Source organism: Nothoprocta perdicaria, unplaced genomic scaffold (assembly GCF_003342845.1).
Source record: "Nothoprocta perdicaria isolate Ctin4 unplaced genomic scaffold, notPer1 scaffold_146, whole genome shotgun sequence".
In the NCBI taxonomy this organism is placed as follows: domain Eukaryota; kingdom Metazoa; phylum Chordata; class Aves; order Tinamiformes; family Tinamidae; genus Nothoprocta; species Nothoprocta perdicaria.
Genome location: NW_020454605.1, coordinates 1,221,053 through 1,234,761, shown reverse-complemented (window position 1 = coordinate 1,234,761; position 13,709 = coordinate 1,221,053). Strand labels below are relative to the sequence as shown.

At 42.2% G+C, this 13,709-nt stretch overlaps 2 protein-coding genes across 3 annotated transcripts in view; one reads left to right on the top strand and one right to left on the bottom strand.

Moving 5' to 3' along the window:
• Positions 1–3,024, bottom strand: part of RSF1 (remodeling and spacing factor 1) — a 48,814-nt gene extending 45,790 nt beyond the window's left edge. Inside the window, exon 1 of the mRNA XM_026034522.1 lies at positions 2,828–3,024. Within this exon, the coding sequence (XP_025890307.1) occupies positions 2,828–3,014 (187 nt within the window). The 5' untranslated portion in view covers positions 3,015–3,024. The remainder of the gene's footprint in view (positions 1–2,827) is intronic.
• Positions 3,025–3,393: 369 nt separating this feature from the next.
• AAMDC (adipogenesis associated Mth938 domain containing) lies at positions 3,394–11,062 on the top strand. Of its 2 annotated transcripts, XM_026034524.1 has the most exons (4): positions 3,394–3,419; positions 7,057–7,207; positions 9,128–9,223; positions 9,982–11,062. In XM_026034524.1, the coding sequence occupies exons 2-4, from the start codon at positions 7,076–7,078 to the stop codon at positions 10,120–10,122; spliced, it is 369 nt and encodes a 122-aa protein (XP_025890309.1). In that variant the 5' UTR covers positions 3,394–3,419; positions 7,057–7,075; the 3' UTR covers positions 10,123–11,062. The 2 variants fall into 2 exon arrangements, with proteins under 2 accessions (XP_025890309.1, XP_025890310.1); XM_026034525.1 differs by lacking the exon at positions 3,394–3,419 and having other exon boundaries at positions 7,043–7,207.
• Positions 11,063–13,709: the final 2,647 nt, after the last annotated feature.

The following is a 13,709-nucleotide window of genomic DNA, read 5'->3' as shown; positions in this document are numbered from 1 at the left end:
GACTACCAAGATGGTATGGATGCCAATCAATATAAATCCCAAATTATCTAGTTTCTTCCTTGATTGCAAAACTAATCTGCAGAGAAGTTCTCAAAGGAGACACTTGACAGATTAGATTCAAATCTTGATTCAGATTCTCAGAAGCTGGGGAGGGAAAACACTTCCAAATTCTATATCAATATGCTTAGATTTTGTTACATTTCCCTATCAGTGCAAATTCACAGTCAAGGAGTGCCAACATCCAAAGCAAAACTGACTGCACGTAACAAATCCAAATCTCTCCTGCTATCTAAATAAAGCTACAGACAGCTGGCAAATAGAAATTCAGAAAAAAAAAAAACACTTCAGTTTTCACTCAAGCTGTTTAACAACTTAAACTTTTAGAAGAAACATTTAGAGGGCTAATTTAAATAATTGGAGAAATCAAGTCATACGGAGAAACCAAATCATTGCAATAGTTTTTCCAAAAGCACAAAATACTCTACGTAAGAGCTAAGAGCAACACAAACCAAGTTCAATGAGTTGGTTTTACCAAGCAGAGAAAACCAACAAAATAATCCCATATTATCACACAAGTCATTGCACAAAGCTTTAAGCATCACCTAAATCTTAGTTTTTCACCTCCACACATGCTCTTCCAAGACAACTGCAAGCAAACACTCTTTATAATTATACCAAAACACATGCAACATCTCAAGGAGTTTGGAGATTGTGTTTTCAGAAGCTAGAAATCTGCTCCACTTCTGCAGCCTGTCCTAAAGCAATGAGTACAACCTGATTCTCCTTCATGTCCCTCTAAAATAAGGGGGAAATACAGAAAAGATTTTAAAATAAATAAATAGAAATCAAACGTTACAGCGATCCATAACCACAACTCCATGATGAAAGTCAATGGAAGGCTTTTTATAAACCAATTATCTATTATAATTGATAACTGTAAACACACAACTAAGGTGATTATAAAAAAATAGAAACTTTTTAACAAACGCACAAGTTCCACATACTTAAAACACAAGTCACTATCTCGCCTTTAAACTTTAATTTATTCCACAATTCACCCGGAAAAAACAGCCTGTCACATATTCAATTACATTCAGGGACACACACTTGGCATGAGCTTTCTTTACAGACATGATTTTAAAAGAAGTACTTTCATTAAAAACTCAAGTTCTTTGAAGTACATTCATGGCTTTTATTCGTCAGTTTTGTGACCGTTTAAGAAAACACTGCCTGTTCTAACAAGGTAGAAGTATGTAAAGGTTACGTAAAGGCACGTAATGTAAGAGGCAGGGGTTGAAAATACACATATTTCAACTGTAGAGTTGAAAATACACATATATATTTAAGAAAATTAATGCTGTTTTTAGAAGCCGGGGGATCACTAATGGTCTTTGCATTAATCAGACATCATAAGATTAATTAAACTTATTGTCTCGTTATGTGATTCTACTTTAGCAGTAGCTATTGCAAACTCACAGAGAGGATGTTTGCACTTGACGGAAAAATAAAGTAGCTTCCTTTAAAAGAGGAAGGCCCTACATCCCAATTTGTGGAAAAAAAAAAGCACGGTATAGCTTTGATGGGGAAGGGAGGTGTGGTATGCATGGAAAACTATAAGGACAAGCTAAGAGGAAAAGCGCAGAGCCGGGATTCTCCGGCAGCAGGAAGTTTCTATGGGCGCTGCGGCGCATGCGCCGAGCGCCCCGCGGTCTCCCTATGTGGCAGGAGGGCAGAGGCACCGAGCAGAGCGATAATAGAGACGGAGACAGGGAGCAACAAGCCCCTTTTCTTCCATATAACCCCCCACAGCGGCCTCTCTCTCACCCGGGCCCCCCCATGTCCGCAAAATGGGAATTCGGGAGGCTGGCGAGCAAAGCGGCGGCCGCTGCGAGGGGAAGAGGAGGAGCAGCTCCAAGGAAAACAGCGGAGCGCGCACGGACGTAGCCCACGGCTCGGCCTCGCAGGTGGCGCTGGGGAAGGGGCAAAGCAAGGAGCATATACCCCCTTCCCCCAAAAATATCCCATCCTCGAGAGAGGGAGAAGGAGAGGGACGGAGGCCGCGCACAATGGAGGCCTGTGCTGGTGCCCGGGAGGTTTCCCGCAGCGGCGGCCGTGGGGAGGGCTCGGGCTGTCCTTCCTGCTGCTCCCCAAACCTCTCCCCACGGCGGTAAAGGGGGGGACGGGACAACAAGGAGGGCCGGGCACTGACTCACCCCCCGGTCGCGGTTTTGGGGAGGAAGAGGAGAGGGACACACACAAATATGGGGGGTGGAGGGGGGGGAGGAAGTGTTAGCTGAGCAAACCCCCCCCCCAATGGCGCTGAAGGAGAGCGGCCGCCAGGGTTAGCCCGATTAACAAAAAGCAGCTACGACTAACAAAAAGCAGTCCTGATTAACCAAAAAGCAGCCTTTTAAGCTCATTTTCTCCTCCCGCAGAAACCCCACCCGTGCCAGTGGGGGGGCAAAGCAGAACCCAAAAGGGGGGGGGGAAGGACAAGCCCCCCCCCCCCCTTCATCGGCGGAGGGAGGCCGCCTCCCAGGCCCTGCCCCCCCGCACACAAAAAGAGCCTCTCCCCCTAAAACCTCCGGGGGGGCTGGGGCCGGGGGGGGTCCCTCGGCCGCCGGAGCTGCTCTCCGGGAATCCCAGGCCCCTCCTCTCCCTCAGCGCGCTCCACCCCCCGGGGGCTGGGAGGAGGCGGGGGGGGGGGGGAAAACAGCCCCGGTTCCCCCCCACACGCCGTGTGTCCCCCCTTGTTGCCTCGCCAAAACGGTGGGAGAAGGGATAGGGAAGGGGGGGGGGGGTTGGGAAAGGCAGCCGGGCCGCTCACCCTGTTCCGCGGGCTCCTGCGGCGGCTGCAGGACGCGCTCCAGCTCGGGGAAGGGCAGCTCGGGCAGGTCCAGCAAGGCCCCGTAGCGCTCGAGGAAGGAGCAGACGACGGCGAAGTTGGGCCACGAGCCCGGGCAGCAGGGGCCGGAGGGAGGCGGCGATGGAGCCGGAGGAGCCGCCGCCGCCATCTTGGACCTGAGGATGGAGAAGGAGCCGGGGCGGGGGGAGGAGATGGAGGGAGGGGGGGGCGCTGGCGAGCCGCGCTCGGGGACCCGGCGCGGCGGCACCACTATCCCATAATGCACCGCGGGGGGAGGGCGGCTGCTGGAGCGGCGCGAGCCCAGCGCGCCGCGCCTCGCGTGACACGGGAATGAAAACAAGGCGGCGCGCCTGGAGACGGCGCGGGGCGGGGCGAGCGCCCGCGGCGCCAATCAGAGCGGCCGGGCCGAGCGCCGGCACCGCGTCTCCTCCAATCGCACTGCGGCGGCGGGGCGGAGCCGGAGGGGAGGGCTGGCCAATGAGGGCGCGGCGGCGCCGCCCCGCCCGCGGGGAGCGGCTGAGGTGACGCGTGGGGGTCGCGCGTGAGGCGGTAGGTGCGTAACGGCTCTAACGGTCGCAACGGTCCTAACGGTCGCAGCCGTTCTCACGGTCGCAGCGGGTCGGCTCAGGTCGCGCTCGTCGCCCAGCAGGTCCCCGCCGCGGCGGGAGGCGCAGGGTTCCCCGCTGACAGGGCCGCCCGCCTCACCGGAGAGCTAGCGGCGGGGGGGACGAGGCCGCTGCTCAGCTGCTGCGGCCCGTCGGGTTTCGGGCGCTCGCCTGTGACACCCTGCTCGTAAATCACCCTCCCGCCTCGCTCCTCTGCGTTCCCCGCGCGCCCCCCTTCACCCTGCCCTGCTCCTGCGTCGCTCGGATCTTTGCCCTTTGCTCCCCGGTCTCCGTCTCGTTTTCACGCTGCTTTTCTCCGCCTTTTTCCCTGAAGAGAGGGGACACCCGCTGTCACCTCGCGCTGTCACAGCAAAATCGGGTTACTGAGTTTGTTCTCTTTTGCAGTTTATATCCATCTCCTCCCTACCCCATTCATTTTAACCTAGTCTGTTCTCGTTAATGCTTTTATTGCTGGTTAGTTTAAAAATGACCCGAGTTTGTTCTCCTAACTTAAGTATTGTTTCTGCAGTTATGCTAACTGCTGGGAAATTGCACGCTGTCACTTACCATGGTGCTCACAGTCAATTTTGGAAAATGATCTTTGAAAAAGTTACAGGAATTGCTTCTGTTGAAAACTTTATGTATGCCAATTTAATCTGTTTGCTTTCATCTTCTTTGATCATAGGATAACATTAATTTTATGAAACACTTTTTATTTCTGTGCTGTCTTACTACATTTTTCTGTGGCACGTTACTGCTATTCCCCATTTTCTTCAGGCCAAGTTGCTGCTGATGGTCACTGCTCAGAAGCAAAGTTAACTTCATGGAAATAAGGCATGCCAGAAATTTTAAAATCCACTCTGTTGTTGACAATTTATGCTTAATTTTCGATTTTCTTTGGCTTAATTCTCAGTTGTCTGCTAGTTTTTTTTCTTGTCATCTTTAGATACTATCTCATTTCTTTCTTTTGATATATTGTTCTCCTATAAATGTAAGGATTGTTTCCTTGTAGGCTCTCCGGTTTCTTGTATTCCAAAGGATTTTAAATTCTTGTAGCTTTGCCTATAGATTCCTCAGCATTTCTCCTCTTCATGGTTGAGCTACCGCCATTCTCAGAAATTGCTACTTTTGATCATGTTTGTGAGCCTTATAGTTCCTTGTCTCTTTTGATCTTGACTGACACTGTACCTTTCAGCCAGTGTCACAGTGAAGAATTTAGGAATGACTTGTTTGTTGGAGAAATTTTTCTAATCCTTTCATGTTAGTGATCAGATCATGGCCTCCATAAAGATTGTCCAAAGTCCTTTTTAAAAAGATAATTCTTATTCACTTACATTTTAGGTATTGTCATTAATTCAAATAATGACTTGACCTTACTAATATTCCCTGGCATTATTATAGGAAACTGTTTTTAGATTATAAACATTTGTTATTATTTATTTTGAATTTTGTATCTTATTTTCAGATAATTCTGTATTTTGATGTGGTTGGAAAAAGATGTAATGGAGTCTCTATGTTTGCTAACCTTTTTGCAATTTGCACTTCTCTTTTGCACAGTGCCAAACTTTAAATACTATTTTGACTAGGAAATTCTAATAATAATCATAATAATCATTCATAATAGAAATAATTTCTAATTATTTTATTGTTAATTTCCTTTTGTCTAACCTCCAGATCTTCTAACTGAAGTGTTTTGCTGTCTCGTTACAAGACTAGAACAAACATAAAAAAAAAAAACCCAAAAAAACCTATCTTCAGAGCTAACTTCTGGGCAGTTGGCTCTACCTTTACACTTTGGTTGATGGATAATCTCCATTCCATTGGGATTAGTGTTACTTCTTCTATTATAATCTTACCTCAGCAGACATCTTCTGGAAAAGAAAACACAAAAACAACAAAAAGAAGGCACTTAAGAATATTAATATGAGCCCAGTATATCCAGGACAGATGACTCTAGGCAAATTCATTCACTGCTGCTTGGCAGAGCACCCACAGCATGGACTTCAGAAAGGATCCAGCAAGAAAATTGCCCCTTTATTGTATGGAAGTATCAGCTCTGGCAGCCTCGTTCTTTTGCTGCATCCATAGGAATTCCATTTTTACGTCATGCAACAACTGAAGCAGTATTCTTGCATTCATTCCTGGCAACCAGAGAAGAACATAAGCTATCTGGTCATACTTTGTAGATTCCTGTAAGGAAGGAGATTGCAGCTCTTCTAGGAGGATTGAAAGTCTGTTTATCCAAAGGTTGCTCTTTGGAGGGGGCTATTAGCCTAATCGGTAGCATCAGGGTACCTAAGATAGATTTTCCTGGTGATTTGAACAGTTTAAAATCACAACAACAAAAAACAAGAGAGAGAATCTAGCTGTCTGGAAGGATTTTCCATTTACTTGTTTATTTGTTTGTTTGGAACAGCAGTGAGCAGAGCTCTCTTTCAATTACAGATGCAACCAACCTTTTATATTTTTAATGTGTTGACTTCAGACCATCCTTACATTTCTGCCTTACCCTGAACTGGAAGGGCAGAGAGGTCATTGCTCTGTTAATTTGCTGTCAAGCTAGTCTGAAACATTTCTAAAGTATCACTGTGTGACTAATATGTTGCAATTTGGTGCCAGAAACATATTACAGTAGCTTGATGTACTGTAAAGAGCATGGGTGTCTTCATGGTACTGTCAAGTAGTTGCTTCTAGGGCACTGCCCCTTTCTTTTGATGCTCAGCTATGATTGCGATAGCAGATATAAAAAATGGCTGTGCCCAATAGCAAAAAACCAAAAATAGTCTTTATGCAGCACTGATAAAGTCTCAGCTGCGGTGATTTGTCTAGCTATAGGCAAAAGACATCTAGAAAGATGGAGCCATATGCTGGCTTTCAGGGAGAAACTAAGGAAATATGCAGAGATTCAGAAAACATAATTGACAGGCTGAAGAGTACTGAAGTTTATTGAATCTAAATGGGGAAAAAAAAAAGACTAAGAAGGGATAAGTGCTCAGGTAAATGAAAGATCAAGATTAAGTTGTCATCTATAGTAGAAAGCATTAAAAACAATGTTTTTAAAGGGAAAAAAATGAAGATTTAGCTTTGAGTTTAGAAAAGACATTATTTGGGAGCTTAAATGCACCAAAAAATTACCTAGGGAGGCTTGAAGTGTATAGGGAATGACGGTTATAGTTGATTCTACCTTGGGAAAGAAGGCTTGAGCCTTCTAGGTCTCTGAAGATTGGTCTGCAGTAGCAGGACTGTTGCTTTGTGGATGGCTTTTCTATTCAATGCTGCCTTTATTGAGAAAAGTGTACAAATGAAAAATCTGTTACAGTCTGATGTTTAGCTGTCTTCTTGTTTTCACTTCAGTCTGTTTTGAGCTTTGAACTATAGCTAGTAAACTAATAATGTGTTTGTTTGCTTTTTAACCTCATTCACCATCTCAAATTAATGAATCCTCAATTCAATTCTGTGATCATAAAATCATGTAGAAATTGTCTATAATAGCTTTTCCTTCCAAGCTCCTTGGGACAAAAAGTTTTTAATTATGTGCTACATATGTTATCCTGATATTATGTATTAAATATCCTTTACTTCCAGACCTTGATTCAACTTCAAGATGTCTTCCCCTGAAATTGCTTCCCTTTCATGGGGTCAGATGAAGGTGAAAGGCTGTCCTACAACATATAAGGACTGCAAAGTGTGGCCGGGAGGAAGCCGAACCTGGGATTGGCGAGAAACGGGAACTAATGTAAGTTTGCAGTTTAATTTTCCCTTCAATTTTAAACTGGACTGAGAGAATGGTCCATGTAACGGTTACTGCAGTTGCAACCAATGCTCAGCAGGCTGCCTGTTGCTTCTTTCTAACCATTAGACTTTTCCTGGGAAGAAATGGAGAATGTCTAAGAAGTACATGTGCAAAGAGGTCAAGGGGCTGCAGACGCTACTTCATATGGGTGACAGGGAGTAGCAGCTATTGCCACCAGTCTTCACAGACAGCTGCACAGGTTGGACCACTATCATATTTACCTTAGAGCCCTCAAACAGTGTTGTGATGCTAGTAGCAAACTTTTTCAGACTTTTCATGGAAAACTCGCAGAATGACTAAGCACGCAGTATCTTGTCTCTGTAGCCACCCTCTAAGTGCTTGTCCTCACAGGTTTTGTGTTCTGTAAACTCCATCTGTACATGCTTTCATAACCATGTAAAACTACTTACTGATTTTCCAGATTTAGAAGCATCTCTGTTGGTTCTAGGGAGATTTGTATCAATAATTCTTCCCGTAATAGGTCTTGCACTTGTACATATATACATAGCTGTATTGTTTACAGAAAAAGTTTATAAGCAAAGGTTAAAGTGGAAAAGACCTGCATGCCCAGCAGTCTGCAGCTGGATCCACGCAGCTGGGTCCTGAGCTCTATGGAATTCATTCAGCACAACTGAAGAGCCTTGTATTTAAGAACTTTTTATATAATTTTCTGGTGACATTTTTAAGCTTTTAGTGTGCAACTTATAATGTATATATAGTACATAGAAAAAGGTAAAGCTTTGATGCAAAGATATCTATTCTTTGCAAAGAGAAAGATAGCCATAATGTAACCTTATCTTGCTCTGCATATGAATAGCTTGATTATGAAACTGGAATTTCTACTACTTGGCATTTTGAAGGGCAGGGTGTTTTTTTATGCTTGCTTGACAAGAGAAAATCAAATTTTTAGCAATATCATTCTCTGAGTTTATATATCCATGTGACTGGAGAAGCAGAACAGATATAATAGTTGAAAAGTTCCCAAATAGTTCCCAGCTCAATCACATTTTGATGTTCAGTCACATCATTTGAAAATTTTAAGTTCATAAAAGTCCTTATGGGAGTCTTTCAGCTAAGAGACAGGTAAGTGTAGGTTAAAGGAAAACCAGAAGAGGGTTGTACTCTTCAGAGAGGTGGGTTTTCTAGCACACTTTTTGCATCATCAGGAATCAAACCCCGTCTATTTAGGTTTTCCATTAGATATGCCACTTTTAAAGATCCTGCTTTAGGTCAATTTTATCCTTCCTACACCTAATTATTAAGCTGGTGCTTTCACCTTAATGCAAGGAACGTAGTACTTTTCTGAAAGAGTAAGGATAGGGAATCTAGATTTATGAGCATCTCCATAAAAATATCTTTCTTTAGAAGTCCACAATTATCTCCCTGGAGCAAAAAATTACTCTCGGTCCACTTAAAATCCTGTGAGAGAGACAGAAAGAAGAAAAAATAATTTATAGAATTTAAGATACACACATAAAAAAAGAACAGTTGTAAGTTGAAGAGGGGCCAAACTTAATCAAAAATTGTCTTATATCTTACTTCTAGCCATATAGAGATACACAAAGTTCAAGTAGGAGGAATGGAGAGTTAGTGTAACACAGTATTTTAGGTGAACATTATAGGTGTATTTATAGATTCAATCAATTAACTATCATTCTTCATCTGTATATAACCATATATACCTTTTGAAATTACCAATATTGTCATGTGGGACATAAGGGTCATAAGGGAAAGAGGGTTGTTTTACCTTTGGGTTTAGCTATTTTAATCTGTTAAACTATGTACTGTTTCAGAATATAGCTGAATCTTTCCTGGTTTATGCTTTCAGTACAAAGTCTAGTATTTTCTCCTCCTGACACTTAGCATTCTCCAGGAGTGCAGCCAGCTGACCTTGAAGAAGTTGTCAAGAAGGGTGTTAAAACCATGGTGATTGGTCGTGGCATGAGTGAGGCTTTGCAGGTGGGTTATTTTCTGATAAAACATAAACTAGAACTATTTGGTTTTCCTCCTTTTCATGTATACGGGACGAGGGAGGGTGTGGGGGTGAAGTCCACTGGGATGCCCATCTAAGAAAAAAACTTAGAAGACCAAGTTGACACATCTGAGCTCCTGCCCTTAGCAACTATCTTCCTTGAAGTAAAATATTTCAAGCTCCTATATATTAGTAGCAGTGATGTATAGTAACAGGTTTAGATTCTGCTGTGGGAGCAAAATATAACAGAGAAATTTTTAGAGTTGTCCTTAACCCCTTGCCCAGCCACATTATTAACTAGCTATTTAGTCTCTTGTACATATTGTGTTAATTAGGCATTTTTGTTACTATTGTTGGCAGTGCCATTTCAGCAGATAAACTAGCTGCAGAAAGCTCAAAAGTGCTCATCACCAAAAGAAGCAATGCTGTAGCTTTTTGATGCTCTGAATAACACTGTACTTATATTCAGTATTTGTTGGTCAAATTGTGTTTCTGCCTTAAAAAAAAGGGGCCATGTGTAACACTACTAAGGATAAATGAGAAGTACGTGTATATAAAGTTCTCTATTGAACAGAAAAAAATCATCTTAATCTTAAAAATTTCCTAGCATATTACCGGTTTGGTTACTATGTGTATCTTTAGGGCATCTGCTAGCAAATATTTTCAGTAACTTATTTTTCTTCAGGCCATACAGACTATGGGGAAAAGATTCTAATACTCTTCCCTTCTCCTTTCCTCCCCTTAGGTACCATCATCCACTGTGGATTATCTCAAAAAAAACGGGATTGATGTGGTGGTCTTGCAAACAGAGAAGGCTGTAGAAGAGTACAACGCTCTGGCTGTTCAAGGTGTCAAAGTGGGAGGAATCTTCCATTCAACATGTTGAAACCTTAGTTAGCACTAAGGCCTTCCCTGACCTCTTCCAAGGCATGAATGTACTTTCCGACTGAATCAAGTTACAGTCAATAGTACAGACTTAAGTGCAAAGTGCTAGGGCGTTAACGTAGGCTGAAAGGCTAAAAGGTAAGGATAATTCAGCAGTTCAGGATTTAAACCGATGCTCACAAATGGAGTTGATTTATGAAGAAAAATCATTCAGATGCAGAATGTATCCATACGCTCTTGATTTTGACCTTTCTAAAGATGGCTCATATTTTGGTTACTTATTTTTTCACCTGTTCTGCTAAATTAAAGCTTAGGTTGTGAATATTTCTATTGGGAAATAGGCCATAACTACATTGTTAAACACTGGAATACAGCTATTACATACTTGGCGAGTGAATGACGAAATGGAGTAAAATATAAGCATTACTAAATAAAGCAGTACTCTTGTCATTAGTCACTGTATATAAGCTTTAAAAGTTCGAACTCTGCCTCCTATTGCCAATTTCATTTCAGGATATTAAGGATGTAGATCAGCTTCTTTGTGATGAATCAAAAATATCATGCAACTAGGCACTTTGAAATTCTACATTGAACCTTAAAAGGAAAAAAAAGCTTATGTGGTATAAACATAAAATGTGGACTGTAAGGAATTTTCCTATTAATTGTGAATATTAAAGCGTAGAATGTGTTTCAATTTAAAAGGCTGTAGCTTTTTAAAGCAAACAGACTGCAATATAAAATGTCGGCCAGTAGGAAATTTGTCACACCTAAATTGCTGCTATTACAATGCTGCAGGCAAGCTGGGAATGGTCATTGGATATTCAATCACCAGGTAATGATGATCAATTAAACACTGTGCCAACAACTATATTACTACACTGAGGATTTTAGAAGTTTCTCATGTTTTTACCATTGCTGCTGTTTGTACTGTTTCTTCTGCTTGCTGCAGCCTGCTAATATGACACGTTTTAAGTTACTTATTGTAGGTTCCTTTTCACCAGGCTCACTAGTAGTTTTTGATCAAGTCCATTTATATTAGCCAAGGCAGAGAGATAACTAAAAGCCTGGAGGCTCTTGGAGCAATCCAAAGTGCTAGTGCAGAGGCTTGCGTCAGTATGAGACCGATTTTCCCAAGAACCAAGAATAACATTTTGCAAAATGACACGTTCTTTTTTTTCCTGTGTTTGTTTGTGCTGTTAAGCTTTAAAAACCTCTTACTTCTTAAAATACAGTTTGTTGTGAAAGCAAAGCGAGTACTCAGCAATGTGAGTTCTTATCTTTTAATTACAGTAACACTTTGTAATAGTGTGGCTACATTTAAGGCAAAAGCTTATGTAAAACTGCTCTGTCAGGTACTGTTAGAGGTACCTTACACTTTTTTTTTATGCTGCAACCTTCTAATTGTGCCTTTTATTTGGCAACTAGCAGGATACGGAAGACTCCATTTCAAAAATGGGGAAGTGGAGAGTGCAAAAAAAATGGATTTTTCTCTTTCAAGGGTAAACTGCCTCCTGCTACCCTCAGTACAGAGGTTCAGTGTCAACAAGGAGCTAATGTGCTGTAAGTCTCTTCAGTCCCAGTTTCCATCACCACCTTTGTCACAGGTTCCAGAGTCAGCTTTGTCCTTGCCACAAAAGAGCCTGTTCCACTCACTGAAATCCAGGTTTCCTTCTCCATGCCTGAAGCTGCCTTGCTACATCGTTGAAAGAGCTGGGACCCACTCATCAAAACTGCTCTGTTACAGTGCTGTTTTCACCTCATACCATAAATACACACACATTTATATATATATATATATATATTTAATTAAAATCTTCAAGCTTGAATCATGGCAGTGCAGTTTATGCAGAAAGCTTTTCCACATCCACCACTTCTCTGCCTCCCACCATGAAAACTAACCTCCCCGTAGGCCGTGAACTCCCACCCTGACACGCTTATTAAAATGAAGCCACTTCTGGGCTCGGCGCCAAGACGATTCCAGTGCCGGAGCGGCGCAGGCCCCGGCGCTTATCTCCACGGAGCAGCCCCTGTGAGCTGGCAGCGAGCAGAGGCAGACCCTGAACAGCTCGACTGACTGCAACATGACCAGCATTTTTAAGGACATCAGACATCACTTCTGCAAAGCCCCGCAGTGCTCTGCCTTTAAAGTCTCATTTCTGAAGTCTCATCGATATTGCAGAATGAAACGGTAAAATAGAAACAGCCCTGTCCCCAATTCTTTGTGCACACTACAAAAAAAACAGACTGGAACAGCCGAGTGAAAAGGATGAAAAATATTGATTCTTTGTCTGGGCCATAATTTAGAAAACTGGGACAACCCCTGAGACAAGATCCAAAGAAATCCACACCTGTGAGATACAGCTCAGGCTCTGGATGTGTTTCATTTTGGACCCTAATGTTCTTTTTCCTTCCAAATAAGACTTTTTGTTTGTATCTCTTGCAATTAGAGTATCTGCCTATTTAATTTTTCTACCTTTCCAAGCAGAATAGACTTGAATTAATGGCTTCAATTTGTCCCAAATAACCTCATTCACAGTTTTAACTGTTCTTGACAGTTGCATTATTTAGTTTCAAAGTTCTAAGAACTGGATCTGTTCATCTGAAGCAGTCCAGTTATGAATTTGAAATTAAAAGCATAGAGGGAAATGCTTCCCCTCCCCTCAGAGTTGCCATGAGTAATTAAACCTGAAAAGTAAAACAAAACACACTTTCAAACCATTAAGCTACATCTCTGTGCACTTCCATAATGAAAAATCTTCTCTCTCTGCCAAATTCTTGACACTGCAGCCAACAGAGAGGGAAAAGGCACCAGAGGCTGGGGATCAACTGTCCTTAAAGTTTTCAGCACCTTACCAGCCCTTGCCTCACTATAGCAGTGGGCTACAACAAATCTCATGCTGCGTGACAGAAAGGATCTAGCAGAATCTGGCAGCATTTGGATGATCGTGATCTGAAGTCCTATGTTTCTCCTTGAAAAGAGATGAAAAAAAATCTGAATTACATCTTTATACGAACTGCAGAATTTCCAGAAAATCCTAAATATCTCAAAACTGGATGGAGAAGAAATGTTGGCACACAGACTTTTACATAAAACCTCACATTATTTAACTTACAAATTATCTTTTTGATTTCCTGCATGTGAAAATGTGATGTGAAAAGTACTACTTAGCAGTGAAAATAACAGAACGCAGATAGAAAAAGAAAACTCAGAAGAATGCATCATTCAATAAAAATAAGGTAAAATATAGCAAGCAGAAAGCAGCATCACATATAAGAGATGTTTACAAGTCTGCTTATCTACATAGCAGGAAAAACAAAGGCAAATTTGAATCTTGGAAGGAGAAAAAATAGCAGAAAAAATAGCATTCATCATTGAATTTTAAGATCATAAAGAGTGTTACAGAACATTTCCTTCAGTTTGGCCAAAATTACAATGAATTAGTCATCTGAATAGGCAATATTTGAGAAAAAAATTAAAAGATTAAGAAGAGAAGCCACTCTATGATAAGGCTGGAAAAATTCTTACTGGCTTTAATTTTTCAGGGGATTTTAGACATTTTCAATGGTGACAATACACAAAAGGGATCT

Coding starts and splice junctions, on each gene's coding strand:
- AAMDC (XM_026034524.1), top strand. CDS start 7,076: ATGTCTTCCCCTGAAATTGCTTCCCTTTCATGGGGTCAGATGAAGGTG. Junction 7,208..9,127: donor GGCGAGAAACGGGAACTAAT/GTAAGTTTGCAG, acceptor CCTGACACTTAG/CATTCTCCAGGAGTGCAGCC. Junction 9,224..9,981: donor GCATGAGTGAGGCTTTGCAG/GTGGGTTATTTT, acceptor TCCTCCCCTTAG/GTACCATCATCCACTGTGGA.